We start from the raw sequence: 18,228 nt of genomic DNA, 5'->3' as shown, positions 1-18,228 counted from the left end.
TCCAAGTGTTCCCAGAGGCAGCAGGGGGGAAATGCCTACTGCAGCTCTTCTCTTGGGAAGAAAATGCCCTTTAAACCACTCTTATTTCTGGTTACAGTGGGAAGCTGGACATCACCCTTTGGGCATTCCTGGTGTCCAGAAGGTCCAAGCCTTTAACAAAGCCAAGTGCTGAGGCTGTGCATGGGAGCAGCTCTCCTGTGGCCCCAGCACCACACACTCAGCACCTTTTCCTCCTAAATCATTTGAATCCTGTTTATTAACCCTGCAAAGTCTCAGCTCCTGCTCCTGGACCACCTAAGGGAAGAGACACCCTCCAAAGCATCACCCCCACTCCACTAAAGGCCACATCCTGCTGGGCTGAGCAGTGGGGAAGGAGGATGCTGCAGGGTTCTGAGGAGCTTCTGCCCTACCTTGACGAACATCTTGCTGCCGGTGGCGCTGTGGCTGGGCCCGGTGGGGGTGCAGTACACGGACATGGACTTGCGGTCGCGGGAGAACTCCAGCGTGCACTCCTTCCTCATCAGCTGCTTGATCACCTGTGGGACAGCCTGGGGCTCAGCTGGGCACAGCAGGGGCACAGCAGCCAGGGCTCTCTGCCTTGGCTGACAACCCTGCCCAGGTGGCACAACGCTGGTGATCACAGAACCATAGATGCACAGAGCGCATCAGCTTGGAAGGGACCTTAAAGCCCCCTGCAGTCAGCAGGGACTCCTCCAACCAGAACAGGTTGCTCAGGTCCCCATCAAGCTTGACCCTGAACAGCTCCACAGAAGGGGCACCCACAGCCTCCCTGGGCACCCTGTGCCAGTGTCTCCCCACTCTCACTCTGAGGAATTTCTACCTCATCTCCAGTCTCAATCTCTCCTCTCCCAGCTCAAAGCCATTGTCCCTGGTCCTGCACTCCCAGTCCTTGTGAAAAGTCCCTCCCCAGTTCACTTGGAGCCATTTCAGGTTACTGGAAGGCTGCTCTAAAGTCTCCCTGGAGCCTTCTCCTCTCCAGGCTGAACAGCCCCAGCTCTCTCAGAGCTCTCCAGCTCTCTGATCATCTTTGTGGCCTCCTCCAGACCAACTCCAGCAGGTACATGTCTTTGGTGTTGAGGGCTCCATAGCTGGACACAGTGCTCCAGGTGAGGTCTCAGCAGAACAGAGCATAGGGGAAAATCAGCTCTCAGTCTGCTGGCCACATTTCTTTTGATGCAGCCCAGGATGCCATTGGCCACCAGCATCCAGGCCTGGATCAGCAGTGGTTTGGGCAGCAGGAGCAGGGCAGGGATTGTCCCCCTGAGCTCAGCACTGGTGAGGCCACATCTCAAATGCTGGGTTCAGTTCTGGGCTCCTCACTCCAAGAAGGACACTGAGGGCTGGAGCAAGTCCAAAGAAGGGCAACAAAGCTGGGGAAGGGTCTGGAGAACAGTGCTGGGGAGGAGCAGCTGAGGGAGCTGGGGGTGTTTGGTGCAGAGAGGAGGAGGCTGAGGGAGAGCTCCTTGCTCTCTGCAGCTCCCTGAGAGGAGGCTGGAGCCAGATGGGGGTTGTTCTCTTTTCCCAAAGAACAAAGATTAGAGGAAGTGGCCTCAGGTTTACCCTGGGGGGCTTTAGGTTGGACATTAGAAGAAAGTTCTTCACTGAAAGGGTTCTCAAAGCCTGGCACAGGCTGCCCAGGGAGGTGGCTGAATCCCCATACATGGAGGTGTTTAAAAGCTGCAGAGATGTGGTGTTGAGGGTCATGGTTTAGCACCAGCCTTGGCAGACTTAAGGACTGGATGTTCTTAAAGGTCTTTCCCAACCAAAACTATTCCATGAGTCTGTGGGAGCCCAAACTCCCATGGAAGGTTTCAAAGTGCTGGGAGCAAAATCAAGCAGCAGTGAAGAAACCCTGTCAAGAGACACCAAGGAAGGGGGCTTTGTCCCACAACAGCAAGAGAGCTCCAGTGAGCAAGCCCAGCCTGGCATCACAGGAGGTCAGTGATGGGCACAGGTAAGGAGGCTGCTGCTGGGCTGCTGGACAGCTGGGAAGTTCCCTTATCAGAAAGCAATCAGGGGACTTATCATGGTCTACTTGGACACAGCTGGGAAGTGAGGACAGTGAGCCCTTCTGCTGGGCAAGCAAAGACATTGTGAGACCTAACAGCATGATTCCAAACCTGAGTAGATCCAGACCTGAACTACAGGAGGCCAGGAGCTGGGGGACAGCCATCATGGAATATTTTCCCATCAGAAATAGATGTTTCCACAGAGCCAGCCTTGCCCAGGCAGGTACAGCTCTGCAGGACAAGGTCATGCTATGGAGGACAGCTGCTCCCTGTGAACTGGGCACCTAGAGGTGTGCTGCAGAGCTACAGAATTCCAGAGCTCCTCATCTGCTGCCAGAGCTCTGGTCACTACTGAGAGGGTCTCCTGGCTGAGCTTGAGCCCAGCTATCACCCAGTCTGAAGCTCCATGTAGCCACAGAACCACAGAATGTCTTTGGGTGGAAGAAACCTCACCCAGTCAAGGTTACCACTGAACCATGTCCCTAAGCACCAGGTCCAAACACTGCTGAACAGCCCCGGGGCTGGAGGCTCCAGCACTGCCCTGGGCAGACCATTCCAATGCTTGGGAACCCTCTCAGCGAAGAAACATTTCCCAGCATCCAGACCCAGGTTAGTCCCTGTGATCCAGCATCAGCCCTCCAGGGCCGCTGCTCTGCTCCCCAGACAGCCCAGCCCCCTGCAGGCCAGGGCACTGCATCCCTGTGGCAGATGAGTGCCTCAGAGCCTTGCCGTGGTTACCGCTCCAACAACAGCTGTGCCAGAGCCCTCCTCTCCCTCCCCCGCTCACCGTGTTGCAGGCATTGGCCCTCTCCACCTTGCTGAGCTGGCTGGTGTCGGTGTTGAAGACGTTCATCTTCTCCACCAGGCAGGTCAGGGCTGTCTCTGTGGCTTCTCCCACCTTTTCATAGACTTTTTTGGACTAGAGAGCAGAACAAAGAGGGAGCTGAAGCTTTACAGCACGTCCTCTACCTGCCACTCTGACTGCGGACGCTGGCACCCACTGCCCCAGCCCAGAGCTCCCAGAGCATCACCCTGGGATGGGCTGAAGCCAGGGACAAACCTCCTCCCCAGCCCTGGTGTCCCCCACACCTCGTTGTAGTCCAGGGAGGAGTCGTTGCAGAGGGCACAGATGGTGGCCAGCTCCACCAGCCCATCGTACTGCCCGCACCGCACCGGCTGCTCGTCCTTCAGGCTGCGGAGACAAAACCACACACAGCCCTCAGCCCGGCTCCTGCCCACACCAGCACTGAACTCCACCTGCCCTTGCCACATTTTCAGATGAGAGGGGGAAAAGCCCAGCCGCAGCTCCAGGCTTGGGGCTGTGTTTTGTGCTTTTCCTGCATCGCTGCAGGCAAATAAAACTCTTGGAGTGGCCCAGAATAAAAGGGGCTGCAGAGAAGCTCCAAAGGACCAGGAAATCCTCAAAGGGATGATGAAGATAATCATAGAATGGGCTGGGTTAGAAGGGACCTTAAAGACCATCCAGTTCCAACCCCCTGCCATGGGCAGGGACACCTCCCACCAGCATAGGTGTGATGAGTTACACCCAGCCTGAAAGCAGGGGGGGAGGGCTGCTGAGAGTTTTGCCCTTCCTGGAGGGGGTTTTCCCTCTGGGAAACCGAGTTAGTCTGTTCCACTCCCCCTCCCTGTCCAGCAAGCCTATGAAAAGGAAGACCCTGCAGCCATTTGCTCTCTTTTGCTCCTGCCTCATGGGGATGAAAGAGAATAGCTGCTGGCTTCCTGGCTCCCCATGGCCAGGCCTGGTCCTCCTTCTCCTTGCTACACCCAGGCTTCTTCAAGGGCCTCCACAGGACTGGTTTTGTATAAATATTTTCCCCATCCATCCTTGCTCCTTACCCTTGTGGACCCTCCCTGTTATTGTTATATATATACATATATAGATTGTTTAAAGAAAAATTTTACCTCTTTACTTCCAAACCAACCCCAAATTATTTCTCAGTGGATTTGCCTCCTCCCTTTCTTATTTTTTCTCTTGATTGGGGAAGAGGAAGGGGAAGCAAGGGAGGGATTCTCAGCCTTGCCCTCATCTGAGCTCTTAAATCCCAGTTAAGGCTCAAACCACCAGCACAGGTTGCTCAGGGCCTCATCCAGCCTGGCCCTGAACACCTCCAGGCTGGAGGCAGCCACAGCCTCCCTGGGCAGCCTGTGCCAGAGTCTCCCCAGCCTCACTCTCAAGAATTTCTTCTTCATCTCCAGTCTCCATCTCTCCCCTCCCAGCTCAAAGCCATTGTTCCTCACCCTGTCACTCCCAGCCCTTGTCACAAGTCCCTCCCCAGCTCTCCTGGAGCCCTTCAGGTACTGGAAGACTGCTCTGAGGTCTCCCTGAAGCCTTCTCTTCTCCAGGCTGATCAGCCCAGCTCTCGCAGCCTGTCCCCTAGGGGAGGTTCTGTAGCCCTCTGGTGATCTTTGTAGCCTCCTCTGGACCCTCTCCAACAGTTCCAGGTCCTTTCTGTGCTGGGGGTCCCAGAATTGGAGTCAGTGTTCCAGGTGGGGTCTGAGCAGAGCAGAGGGCAGAATCCCCTCCCTGTGCTGCTGCTATCCCTGCTCTGGATGCAGCTCAGCACAGGGCTGCCTGCTGGGCTGCCAGGGAGCACTGCTGGCTCCTGGGGAGTTTGAAATTTGAGTTCCTGTCCACTCCTGCAGGGACCTACTGGAGGTCCAGAGGAGATGCAGGGCCAGCAGCAAATGCCTTCTCCTCCTGCTGATGCTGCTCTCTCCTGCTGGAGAGCTGAAAGGCACCCAAGGGAGCATTCAGCGCAGCAAACATTTAACTGCATGCCTGTGGCTGTTCCCAAGCAAGCAGCAAGCTGGGGATTTTACTTCCTAAACAACAGCAATGGGCTGTGGAAAGGAGCACAAAGGTGGCTGGGTAGGACTAGCCCTGAGCACACCAGGGACGTCAGCCCCTGCTTCTCACCATGGCCCAGGGGTGGTGTTCAGGGGGACATAAAGAATTACCCCAGTGCAGGAGAGCAAAGTGCAGGTTGGAGCTGCAGACACCCAGCTGGTCATCTGCTCACTGGAAAACTAATTTGTCAGGCATTTCATTTATTGGGATCAGATTATTCCAGTGCTGGGTCCCAATGGAAAGAACATTTTGGAGCCCTTGTTGCAGGTCAGGAGTGGAAAACAGGGAGCAGCCAAGAAACTCTGAAAAAGTTGTGTGCTGAGGGACACAGAAGCCACACTGGGCTGGGAATGGGCAGAGCAGAGTCACTGCCTCCTGCCCAGCTGTCACCCAGGCAGGGGAAGGCAGTGGGAAGAGGCAGCCTGCAGACACTCAGGGACAGGTTTTGATGTTTTGGGAAGGTGTCAACATTAGGGATGGTTTTTGCAGTGAGTGATCTCCTGCTGCTGCTGGGAAGAAACAGAAGCAAATGGATGGATGGATGTGGATGTTGTGTACCTTGACCTCAGCAAGGCTTGGGACACCTCCCACAGCATCCTCACAGGCAGCTTTGGGAAGTGTGGGTGAGATGAGTGGACAGTGGGTCTGGAAACTGGCTGAAAGATAAAGCTCAAAGGCTGTACTCAGTGCAGAGAGTCTAGTTGGAGGTCCATGACAAGTGGTCTCCCCAGGGGTCAAGACCAGGCCCAGTCCTGTTCAACATCTTCAGCAATGATCTGGATGAAGGCCTGGAGTGCAGCCTCAGCCAGCTGCTGATGGTCCCAGGCTGGGAGCAGTGGCTGGCACCCCTCAAGCTGTGCTGCCAGCCAGGCCTGGCCAGGCTGCAGAGCTGGGCACAGGGAACCTCATGGAGCTCAGCAAGGGCAAGGGCAGGGTCCTGGCCCTCGGGAGGAACAACCTCCTGCAGCAGCACAGCTGAGGGGGGACCTGCTGGGAAGCAGCTCCAAGGTGAAGGGTCTTGGGATGCTGATGGCTTGTCATGAGCCAGTGAAATGCCCTTGTGGCCTAGGGGTCTTGGGGTGCAGGCAGAATGTGGGCAGCAGGGCAAGAGAGGTTCTCCTCCCCCTCTTCTCTGCCTAGAGAGATCTCATCTGCATTGCTGGGTCCAGGTCTGGGCTCCCCAGTTCAGGAGAGACAGAGAACTGCTGGAGAGAGTCCAGGGCAGGCTGCAGAGCTGCTGAGGGGCCTGGAGCAGCTCTGGGAGGAGCAAAGGCTGAGAGCCCTGGGGCTGAGAGCCTGCAGAAGAGCAGCCCCAGAGGGGAGTTGAGCAATGCTCAGCAAGAGCTGAAGGAGCTGTGGGGGGCAAGAGGCTGGGGCCAGGCTCTGATGAGTGGTGCCCAGGGCCAGCACAAGGGGCAGCAAGGGGCAGAGAGTGGAGCCCAGGAGGTTGGATGTGAAGAGGAGGAGAAAGTTGTTTGTTGTGAGGGTGCTGGAGGCCTGGAGCAGGCTGCCCAGAGAGGTTGTGGAGTGTCCTTGTGTGGAGAGCTTCCAACCCCCCTGGGCATTGTGCTGCTGGGCACTGTGCTGTGGGTGCCCTGCTGGAGCAGGGGCTGGGCTGGGTGAGCTCCAGAGGTCCCTTCCAACCCTCACTGTGCTGGGGGGCTGTGTGTCATTCTGCAAAGGCCACCACTAAGCCATGCCACTGAGCCCCACAGCTGCATGGTGCAGAGGTCCCCTGTGCTGACTGTCCTTGTACAGAGTTGGGTGAGAGCCATTTGCAGGGGGAAGGATCAGCACAGGAGCTGCATGGGGCCAGGAGCCAACTTGAGGCCAAGCACTTGATACTCCCATGCCAAGGGCAGGCTGCAGCAGAGGAAGTATTTAAGGTCCAACAGGCCCTGGAGGAATTTGGGGTTGGTCTCCATGACACCCAGGTCCCCCTTGTCGAGCAGCACAAGCACAGGGCTGAAGCCAAGCTCTAACCCAAGCTGATGCAGGCCATGGTACAATGTCCCTGCAGGCAGTCCCCAGATGAGAGGAACACTGAGCTTCAGAGGCTAGTGAATTGAACTGAAGCACACTCACTGAGGATATCTGAGGCTGGCAGGAATTAGAGTCACTCCAGAGATGAGCAGAAGGGACTGGGGTGAAGAACATGTCCAAGATCAAACAAAGGGAAGGGGAGTGGGGAGTGTTCCAGCCCCCAGCTGAACTCTCCTTCCCAGACTCTCCCCATCACAACCTTCCACAGGTAAACAAAGACAATGGCAGAACCCCTGGCGGGGTGCACTAGGGAAAGGCCCCAGGATCCCACCCCCACCCTGGCTGCAGCTCAGCACAGCCCATGTCTGCCCCAGAACATGTCCTGACATCTCTAGGATGATTTCCTGGGTACAACAGCCACCTCAGCCATCCCTGGTGAGGATGTGGGGCTCAGAGGATCATTTCCCTGTCAGGGTTTGCAAGTCCCTCCACATGTCACCAAATGGTGCAGCTCCTGGACAAGCTTGGGGTGGCAACAACAGTTCTGTGACCTGCCCTAGTGAGGCCTTGTGTGGAGTCCCAGTCCAGCCTGGGCTCCCCAGCTCAGGAGAGACAGAGGACTGCTGGAGAGAGTCCAGGGGAGGCTGCAGAGCTGCTGAGGGGCCTGGAGCAGCTCTGGGAGGAGCAAAGGCTGAGAGCCCTGGGGCTGAGAGCCTGCAGAAGAGCAGCCCCAGAGGGCAGCTGAGCAATGCTCAGCAAGAGCTCAAGGAGCTGTGGGGGGCAAGAGGCTGGGGCCAGGCTCTGCTGAGTGGTGCCCAGGGCCAGGCCAAGGGGCAGCAAGGGGCACAGCCTGGAACCCAGGAGGTTGGATGTGAAGAGGAGGAGAAAGTTGTTTGGTGTGAGGGTGCTGGAGGCCTGGAGCAGGCTGCCCAGAGAGGTTGTGGAGTGTCCTGGTGTGGAGAGCTTCCAACCCCCCCTGGGCATTGTGCTGCTGGGCATCCTGCTCTGGGTGACTTTGCTGGAGCAGGGGCTGGAGTGGGTGATCTCCAGAGGTCCCTTCTGACCCTGCTGGGGTTCTGTGAACAGTTGCTTGTCCTACCAAACGTGTGCAGGCTTCAGCACTGCCTCATCCAGCACTGCTCCCACAGCAGGCACAAAGCAGGCAGGAGCAGGCCAGAGGCCTGTCTGGGACACACTGCCTGACCTGACACTTGTGAGCTCAGCATGCCCCAAACCCAGCACTGGGCTGGCACCTCCATAGCCAGGCCTCGGGGTGGCTGCCAACTGCCACAGAATCCTGCCCTTTTCCCCAGCTCGAGGAGAAAGTCTGTGGCCCCCCAGCCATGGACGTGAGCTAGACCCTCCTGTGTCTCCCAGCCATGCTGCCAGCCAGCCCAGGGCTCCCCCACCCATGCAGTAGACAGGACCCACACTCACATCTCTCCCTCAGGGGCATAGGTGGAGCCAGTGATGCTGAACTCATGCAAGCTGCACTGGTCACCCTCCACCTTCTCCATGATGAACATCTGCAAGGGGAAAGATGAAGACAAGGCATTAGGCAGAGATGTGCTGGTACAACCCACATGGCCAGCTTGGCACTAGGCTCTGCTCCCTCCCTGGCTGCCCACCACTCCTGGTCATCCCCAGGTCCTTCCAGCTCTCCTCTGCCTTTTTCACCTCCTCCAGCTCTCATTTCCCACTGCAGAGGAGCAATGCCAAGCCAGCTCCTAAGGAGGTGCCAGAGTTTGCCATGGAGCAGGGAAGGAGCCCGGTCAGGGTTTTCCACCGGCCCTGGAAAGCCTCCATGGGGCAGGACCTGAGCAGCTGCTCCTGCAACCCTTCCCCAGCCAGCTCTCAGCCATCAGCTCACCTGGCTCATAGCTGGGATCCCAGCTCAGCTCTGGGCAGCAGCTCACCTGGCTCATAGCTGGGATCCCAGCTCAGCTCTGGGCAGCAGCTCACCTGGCTCATTGCTGGGATCCCAGCTCAGCTCTGGGCAGCAGCTCACCTGGCTCATTGCTGGGATCCCAGCTCAGCTCTGGGCAGCAGCTCACCTGGCTCATTGCTGGGATCCCAGCTCAGCTCTGGGCAGCAGCTCACCTGGCTCATAGCTGGGATCCCAGCTCAGCTCTGGGCAGCAGCTCACCTGGCTCATAGCTGGGATCCCAGCTCAGCTCTGGGCAGCAGCTCACCTGGCTCATAGCTGGGATCCCAGCTCAGCCATCAGCTCACCTGGCTCATAGCTGGGATCCCAGCTCAGCTCTCAGCCATCAGCTCACCTGGCTCATAGCTGGGATCCCAGCTCAGCTCTGGGCAGCAGCTCACCTGGCTCATAGCTGGGATCCCAGCTCAGCCATCAGCTCACCTGGCTCATTGCTGGGATCCCAGCTCAGCTCTCAGCCATCAGCTCACCTGGCTCATAGCTGGGATCCCAGCTCAGCTCTGGGCAGCAGCTCACCTGACATCAGCTCGGCCTTCCAGTGGCACCACAGCTGGGATCCCAGGCACATTCCTGCCGCCAGCTCAGCTCTGGGCACCAGCTCAATGACAAAGCCCCACAAAAGTCCCCACTCTCTACTTTAATGATTTTTGCCTTCCAAACTCCTTCCACTTCCTCTTTTGCTCCTGCAGTGAGAGCAAAAATCCCACCAAAAACTGTACCCAGAAGAGAGCTCTCCCTCTGTCCAAGCTCTGCCAGTCCTCCCAGCTCATCCCAGCCTTCAGGGCAGGCTCAGCCAGCCCCAGCCCCGGCGGCAGTGGGCGAGGCTGGCCTCTCCCTCCTGCCGAGCTGTGCCGAGGCCAGAGGCAGTGCAGGGAGCTCAGTAACTAACCGGGGGCTGAGCAAGGGCTGCGGCGCCACGGCCGGCAGGGAGCGGCCACAGAGGACCGGCTGCAGGGGGAAGAGCTGCATGGAGCTGCTTGGTGGCAGCAGAAGGTGGGTGCAGAGGTACCTGTCTCCTCCCCACCTTGTCTCGAACCATCCATCTTTCCCCATTCAGTTCCCTCTGGAGATTTTGGATGCTCCCCAGGAGAGAGGAGCGAAGGTGCTGGAGGCAGCGCTCAGCACCAGGGATGCAGCAGCTCTGGGAACCACACACATCTGCCTCCTGGCACAACCAAACAGTGCCAGCACGGTGGAGTTGGAAGGGACCTCTGGAGCTCATCCAGTCCAATCCCCTGCTAGAGCAGGGCACCCACAGCAGCTTGCCCAGTGTGCTGGGTTACACCATCCTTGATGTGGGCTGAGAAAGGAACCCAGCCCCCAGGTGGACAAAAGAAGCTTGATCCAGGTGGGCAGAGAGACTTGGCTTCCCCCCTCGCAGGAGGAGGGGTCCCCTGGGTCAGAGTTGGTCTGTTCCACTCCCCCTTCCTGTCCAGCAAGCCTACAGCAAGGGCAGACAGCTTCCACTGCTCTCTCCCTGCCTCCCTGCTCCAGAGAGCTGCTCTGACCACGTGCTGGGGGCTGCTCTCCATGCTGCATCCAGGCTGCTGAAGGCCTGAATCCATTCACACCCAGGGGACACAAGGCCATCCAGGCTTGGCTGTCTCTAAGTTCCTGTTTATCCTCATCCCTCACCTTTGTGCTGGCAGCCAGACATGAGGGGCATGCACAGCTCAGCACCATGCCCTGTGGCTGAGCAGCTGCTCTCACCCAGTTTGATGTGAGTTATTTGATTCCACTCCATTAACCTCTTTCTCCAGGTTACTGAGGTGCTTTGGTGGCTTTCTGCCCCTGGCACTGAGCTGGCTGCTGGCTGCAGGAGCACATCCTGGACACACCAGGGCCGCCCCGAGCAAATATTTACCCCCAGCTGCTGCCTCACACTGCCTGCGTCACCTGGGATCCCTCTCCAGCAAATAGCAACTGCCCAGGGCCCTGGCCTGGGGCCAGCTTGGCTTGGAGCCATGAAAGTCAGGATTCAGCCACAGGAACAACAGGGAGCCCAGCATCCCAGCATGGTGGGGCTGGAAGGGACCTCTGGAGATCACCCAGTCCAAGCCCTGCTCCAGCAGGGCATCTGCTGCAGCTTGCCCAGGAGCACAGTGCCCAGCGGGCTTTGGAAGCTCTCCACACAAGAGACTCCACAACCTCTAACCTCTCTGGGCAGCCTGCTCCAGGGCCTGGCAACCTCACTGTAGGGTGCTGGGGCAGAGCTGTGGGAGCTGGGGTGGAGGCCAGGCTGCAGTTTGAGCTGAGATTGTCTTTGCTTTGCAGTGCTGCTGAGTTCCTTCTGCAAATGATTGATGCTAGACCCCTGCTGGGTGTCACACTGGCCCACTCCATCCCCCTCCTTCCCTGTCACAGCATCACCAATCCTGCCTCTTCCAACTAGGCCACACTGCTGGAGATGGTGGCACTTCAACCCAAGTTCAAGGAGCAGATCACAGAATTGTAGAACAATTTTGTTGTGAAAAGACTTCTAAGATCATCAGGTTGCCTTCAGCAACTACAGACAGGGAACAAACAAAGAGGAGCCCCTCAGCAAACCTTGTCTGATAACTGAGAGAGTCACAGAATCCTTTGGGTTGGAAGAGACCTTTGAGATCATCCAGTCCAGCCCTTACCCTAGCACTGCCAGGGCACTACCAAACCATGGTCCCCAGCACCACATCTCCACGGCTTTGAAACTCTTCCAGGGATGGGGACTCCACCACTGCCCTGGGCAGCTGGTAGGAGGGGGTTTGGGGAAGGCATGGTCACTGCTACCTCCCCTGCCATTTGCAGATAGAACCCAAGCCCCAGGGTAACCCTGAGCTTGCTTCCCTGAATCACTGGGTCAGAAGATGTGCTGGTGGGAACCTCCTCCCCATGCAAGACGTGGGCAGCTTGGTCATTGCCTGGCTCGGGCGGTGTCTGCTTTGAAATCCTCTCCAGGGCAGAGCTATCAGACATTTCCAGTCCTCTCAGCACAGCAGTGGCCAAAGCCCATGGCCAGCTTCAGCACAGTCATGGCTTCCCACCATGCTACCCGAGTGTCAGAGAGGAGGGACAGTAGCCAGCTCCATTTTTCCCCACAGCAACACATTTTCCAAGGCTCTTCTACCAACTGGCTGTGCCAAGGCCATGACAGAAAAGCCTTCCTGAGATGTGAGACCTAGTGGGGAAACTGAGCACCACAGGGATGCTCCAGGCTCTCCTCACTAGGATGCTCCAGGCTCTCCTCACTGGGATGCTCCAGGCTCTCCTCACTAGGATGCTCCAGACTCTCCTCACAGGGATGCTCCAGGCTCCCCTCACGGGGATGCTCCAGGCTCCCCTCACTGGGATGCTCCAGGCTCTCCTCACTGGGATGCTCCAGGCTCCCCTCATGGGATGCTCCAGGCTCCCCTCACTGGGATGCTCCAGGCTCTCCTCACGGGGATGCTCCAGGCTCTCCTCACTGGGATGCTCCAGGCTCTCCTCACAGGGATGCTCCAGGCTCCCCTCATTGGGATGCTCCAGGCTCCCCTCATGGGATGCTCCAGGCTCCCCTCACAGGGATGCTCCAGGCTCTCCTCACGGGGATGCTCCAGGCTCCCCTCATGGGATGCTCCAGGCTCTCCTCATGGGGATGCTCCAGGCTCCCCTCACTGGGATGCTCCAGGCTCCCCTCATGGGATGCTCCAGGCTCTCCTCACTGGGATGCTCCAGGCTCCCCTCACTGGGATGCTCCAGGCTCTCCTCACTGGGACGCTCCAGGCTCTCCTCACTGGGACGCTCCAGGCTCTCCTCACGGGGATGCTCCAGGCTCTCCTCACAGGGATGCTCCAGGCTCCCCTCATGGGATGCTCCAGGCTCTCCTCACTGGGACGCTCCAGGCTCTCCTCACGGGGATGCTCCAGGCTCTCCTCACTGGGATGCTCCAGGCTCTCCTCACTGGGATGCTCCAGGCTCTCCTCACAGGGATGCTCCAGGCTCCCCTCACTGGGATGCTCCAGGCTCTCCTCACTGGGACGCTCCAGGCTCTCCTCACGGGGATGCTCCAGGCTCTCCTCACAGGGATGCTCCAGGCTCTCCTCACTGGGATGCTCCAGGCTCCCCTCATGGGATGCTCCAGGCTCCCCTCACTGGGATGCTCCAGGCTCTCCTCACAGGGATGCTCCAGGCTCCCCTCATGGGATGCTCCAGGCTCCCCTCACTGGGACGCTCCAGGCTCTCCTCACAGGGACGCTCCAGGCTCTCCTCACTGGGACGCTCCAGGCTCTCCTCATGGGGATGCTCCAGGCTCTCCTCACGGGGATGCTCCAGGCTCTCCTCACTGGGACGCTCCAGGCTCTCCTCACGGGGATGCTCCAGGCTCTCCTCACAGGGATGCTCCAGGCTCTCCTCACGGGGACGCTCCAGGCTCTCCTCACTGGGATGCTCCAGGCTCTCCTCACGGGGATGCTCCAGGCTCTCCTCACTGGGATGCTCCAGGCTCTCCTCACTGGGATGCTCCAGGCTCCCCTCACTGGGATGCTCCAGGCTCTCCTCACTGGGATGCTCCAGGCTCCCCTCACTGGGATGCTCCAGGCTCTCCTCACAGGGATGCTCCAGGCTCCCCTCATGGGATGCTCCAGGCTCTCCTCACTGGGACGCTCCAGGCTCTCCTCACAGGGATGCTCCAGGCTCCCCTCATGGGATGCTCCAGGCTCTCCTCACTGGGACGCTCCAGGCTCTCCTCACAGGGATGCTCCAGGCTCCCCTCATGGGATGCTCCAGGCTCTCCTCACTGGGACGCTCCAGGCTCTCCTCACGGGGATGCTCCAGGCTCCCCTCACTGGGATGCTCCAGGCTCCCCTCACTGGGATGCTCCTGGCTCTCCTCACGGGGACGCTCCAGGCTCTCCTCACTGGGACGCTCCAGGCTCTCCTCACTGGGATGCTCCAGGCTCTCCTCACGGGGATGCTCCAGGCTCTCCTCACAGGGATGCTCCAGGCTCTCCTCACTGGGATGCTCCAGGCTCCCCTCACAGGGATGCTCCAGGCTCCTCTCACAGGGATGCTCCAGGCTCCCCTCACGGGGATGCTCCAGGCTCTCCTCACAGGGATGCTCCAGGCTCTCCTCACAGGGATGCTCCAGGCTCTCCTCACTGGGATGCTCCAGGCTCCCCTCACTGGGACGCTCCAGGCTCTCCTCACTGGGACGCTCCAGGCTCTCCTCACGGGGACGCTCCAGGCTCTCCTCACTGGGATGCTCCAGGCTCCCCTCACTGGGATGCTCCAGGCTCTCCTCACTGGGATGCTCCAGGCTCCCCTCACTGGGATGCTCCAGGCTCTCCTCACAGGGATGCTCCAGGCTCCCCTCATGGGATGCTCCAGGCTCTCCTCATGGGATGCTCCAGGCTCCCCTCACTGGGATGCTCCAGGCTCCCCTCACTGGGATGCTCCAGGCTCTCCTCACTGGGATGCTCCAGGCTCCCCTCACTGGGATGCTCCAGGCTCTCCTCACAGGGATGCTCCAGGCTCCACTCATGGGATGCTCCAGGCTCTCCTCACTGGGATGCTCCAGGCTCTCCTCATGGGATGCTCCAGGCTCTCCTCACTGGGATGCTCCAGGCTCCCCTCATGGGATGCCCCAGGCTCTCCTCACAAGTCACCTTTTCACACAGCCACACACAGGGCAGCAAAGCTCTCTGCTAGACCAGAGCCTTCAGCCTCTCCAGCAAACCAGTCCAGGGCTCCCTCCACCAAAGGAGCTTTGCAGTCTGAGCCCAGCTGCACCCAGCTGCTGGTGGCAGACCTTCTGCTAGGGGAGGACAGGTAATCAAAGTACCTTTCCAGCAGGTCATGAGTATCTTCTCTTAACTCCTGGATTTCTGCATGAGCTTGTCACACACACTGCACTAACCCCCCCTCCCCCCTGTCTCCTAACCCCACCAGATTCATCACCTCCGTGGAGGTACTTCAGTTTCCAGCCGGCTCTGATCCAGAGGGTTTATAAGCTAGAAGAGGACTCAGCTCCAGCCACTGTACTTGGTGTCACAGGTCTCAACCTCTGTCACTCCAACATCTGCTGTGCTGCTCACAACTACAATCTTCTAACTTCAAGCTGCTCTGACACCATCAGCATCTGCTCAGAGGTCCACAGCCTCTCAGAGATGATGAAAAGTGATGGCTGTGTTCCACTGCCTGGAGGCTGCCGGCAAACAGGTCCAGACTCTGCTGTTTTGAAGGGTCCAGCACCTCTCACCAGTTAAGATCAAGGGGCAAATGGGCAGGAGAGCAGAGGGCCTGGCTGCACTGGCACCTCCAGGAGCTCTGTCTCAAAGCCACATCCCTGCAGGAAGCTGCTGTCTGGAGGGGCAGCTCTGAAACAAGCCTGCTGTGCTCATGAACTTGAGTTTTAACCATGCCAAGAGAAGCCATCCACCTCACCCTCAGGCAGGCAGAAAGGAGGCTCAGGGCTTCCTACCAACCATCTCCCACACTCACCTTCAAATCCCTGCTGTGAAACAGGTCTGGTGGGGACAGCACAGGCCGGTCCCGAGGGCGGGATGGAGCGACGCAGAGCGCGGGGGGCTTACTGAGCAGCCCCCGCCCCCCCAGCACAGCCCGGCACTCACCCTGCAGACAGACATCTGGTTGGTGGTGAGCGTGCCGGTCTTGTCCGAGCAGATGACCGAGGTGCAGCCCAGGGTCTCCACGGAGGGCAGGCTGCGGACGATGGCGTTCTTCTTGGCCATGCGGCGGGTGCCCAGCGCCAGGCAGGTGGTGATGACGGCCGGCAGCCCCTCGGGGATGGCAGCCACCGCCAGCGCCACCGAGATCTTGAAGTAGTAGATGGCGCCCCGGAACCAGGAGCCGCCGTGCACAGGGTCGCTGAAGTGGCTGACGTTGATGACCCAGACGGCAACGCACACCAGGAAGATGACCTTGGAGAGCTGCTGGCTGAACTCGTCCAGCTTCTGCTGCAAGGGAGTCTTCTCGGGCTCCGTCTCCACCATCTGCGTGCGGATCTTGCCGATCTCGGTGTACACCCCCGTGGCAACCACCACCCCCACCGCCCGCCCGGCGGCGACGTTGGTGCCCTGGCAGGGAAGGAAGGGGGCAGACTGGGTATGTGGGCATGAAACCCCTTGCCTGAGCAGCGAGGTGGGGCTCTTGTTGCAAAGGAGAACAAGAGATCTTGCTTCAGGGGAAATGAGGGCTCTTGTATAAACCCCAGCTACAGCAGGAGACCCTCCTGAGAGCTCTCTCACCCCTTGAGGGCTTCTGCCTTAGAGCAGCATGAGCAAGAGGGAAGCCCAAATTTGCAACAGCTGCAGGCTTGACCACAGCCCTTTTCCTCACTCAAAACACATGCTCTGTGATGGACAACCCACTGAGACTGCCTGAAGCTGTTCAGGGCACCATGTCCCACAGCCCAAAGGAAACCCAGATGCAGCAGGTCCTGACTCTCCTGGACCTGGGGACCTTTCCATGGGTTCATGTCTCAGTCAGGCATGCACTCCAGCTCACTGCTCAGGTCTGCCATGCCCATGACTCTTCACTTGGTGGCTCTTTGAAAAGTCACAGGAGAGGGGTGGCCAGGTGGACTTACAGAGAAGAGCATGTTCTTCTTGTCCTGGTTGACAGCCCGGGGGTCGGGGACGGGGTCAGCATGTTTGATCACCGACACAGACTCCCCTGCCGAGACAAGAGGCAGGAGATGCACTTCATGTTTCCTCTCCAGCCTCCATTGCATGCAGTCACGAGCCTGCATCACAGCCCCCATGGCTCCCTAAGGAGCACTCTGCCACCAAACCACCGTGTCTGAGGACATCAGAGCTGGGATGAGGCATGCTGAAGATGAAGGCTGCAGAACAAGCTGTGCAGATCACGAGCGGCCATGAGCTCCCACAGAGCTCAACCAGCTGGGGCCAAATCCCTTCCCCAGGGAGCCATGGGGGCCCCAACTATTTGTCACCTCTCCCTGAAGTCACAAAGTGTCATGCACCAGTGGTCATCAGGCAATAGCTGCACAGGGGCAGCATAAGCAGGGCCTGAGCACTCTCTCACGAAACTCCACGTGCTGCACAGCACAGCTGCATGCTTTGCAGAGGGGCTGGCCAAGCACCAGCCATGTCATGCTTGGACTTTGAGATGATTCTGCGACCTCCCTAAGGCCTAAGCCCCCTTCTCCTCCCATTTTCCACCCAGCCCCCAACACTGCCTGGAAGGCTCTGCCCTGAGCAGCCCCCTGCACCCCGCCCCGCACACCGGTGAGGATGGACTGGTCGACACGCAGCGTGGTGGAGCGGATCTCGATGATCCGGATGTCTGCTGGCACCTTGTCACCAACTGCAAGGAGAAGAGCAGAGCAGCTCCATCAGGTGGGACCAGCAGCCCCCACTGGCCCCCACTGACCCAGGCAAGGCAGGCAGCAAACCTCCTGTCTGAGCTGCAAAAGGTCTTCAGGGAATCCCAGCCTGGGCTGGGTGGGAAGAGACCTTCCAAGCTCATCCAGCCCAACCCCCTGCAGCCAGCAGGGACAGCCCCAACCCGGGCAGGCTGCTCACAGCCCCACACAACCTGAGCTGCACTGGTGCCAGGAAAGGGGCATCTCCCATTTCCCTGGGCAGCCTTGGAGAACCTGGAGAAAAGGAGGCTGAGGGGAGATCTTCATTGCTGTTTAAAGGTCCCTGAAAGGAGGCTGCAGACAGGTGGGGTTGGCCTAGTAACAAGTGATAGGACAGGAGGAGATGTCATCCAGTTGCACCAGGGGAGGTTTTGGTTGGACATGAGGAACTATTTCTTGCCCAAAAGGGTTGTCAAGGCCTGGCCCAGGATGCCCAGGGCAATGATGGAGATACCACTTGGTTTCAAAGCCAACCAAAATGATCCTAGCTCTGCCCCAAGGCCACCAGTTTGTACCTCAGGTGCTGCTGTCTCCTCTTATTTTCTATTCCACCTGGCCAGTCTCCAGCACAGGGATACTGCCAGGGTGAGTGACCTGCCCCTCACCTTCCCCAGCTCCCATCCAAGTAAAGCTAATGGTGGTTCAAGCCAGGTTTGCAAGAGAAACAAGAAGCAAGGATGGGAGCTCTGGGTTAGCAGAGGACCCAGGTGGGCTCCTGCAAGTCCCCACATCCCACTGGCCCTGGCTGCATCTCCACAGGGACAAGAGTTTCTCTGCCAAAGCTGGGACTCCCTTGACCATCACAGGCAGGCAGCAGCCACAGAAGGGGCAGGAGACTTTCCTGATCTGCTTGGAGCAGAGCTGCCACAGTTACAGAGACAGACACATGGTCCTTGAGGCAGCAAGCACCACCACAGCCTCTGGCCCCCAGCCAAAGCCCAGCATCACCCTGCCTGCTGCCCTGCCCCACCACCACGTCTCCATCTCTCCTCTTCCTTGAAAAGCCCCTGAAGCATCCCCAGTTTGGAGCAGCTCAAGCACCCCAA

The 18,228-nt window shown here is 58.8% G+C and overlaps 1 protein-coding gene across 2 annotated transcripts in view; it reads right to left on the bottom strand.

Annotated features, from left to right (window-relative positions):
* Nucleotides 1-18,228, bottom strand: part of ATP2A3 (ATPase sarcoplasmic/endoplasmic reticulum Ca2+ transporting 3) — a 68,350-nt gene that overhangs the window by 14,549 nt on the left and 35,573 nt on the right. For both annotated transcript variants that reach the window (XM_068165421.1, XM_068165422.1), the window contains exons 6-12: nt 17,044-17,124; nt 16,385-16,470; nt 15,408-15,872; nt 8,320-8,408; nt 3,120-3,222; nt 2,818-2,949; nt 411-536 (exon numbers count right to left, since the gene is read on the bottom strand). In XM_068165421.1, the coding sequence (XP_068021522.1) occupies nt 411-536; nt 2,818-2,949; nt 3,120-3,222; nt 8,320-8,408; nt 15,408-15,872; nt 16,385-16,470; nt 17,044-17,124 (1,082 nt within the window). The remainder of the gene's footprint in view (nt 1-410; nt 537-2,817; nt 2,950-3,119; nt 3,223-8,319; nt 8,409-15,407; nt 15,873-16,384; nt 16,471-17,043; nt 17,125-18,228) is intronic.

The sequence above is a fragment of the Melanerpes formicivorus genome, unplaced genomic scaffold (assembly GCF_026170545.1).
Source record: "Melanerpes formicivorus ecotype bairdi unplaced genomic scaffold, bMelFor1.0.p_v2 SCAF_88, whole genome shotgun sequence".
In the NCBI taxonomy this organism is placed as follows: domain Eukaryota; kingdom Metazoa; phylum Chordata; class Aves; order Piciformes; family Picidae; genus Melanerpes; species Melanerpes formicivorus.
The sequence above is the reverse complement of the archived record's forward strand: the minus strand, read 5'-3'. Positions and strand labels throughout refer to the sequence as shown.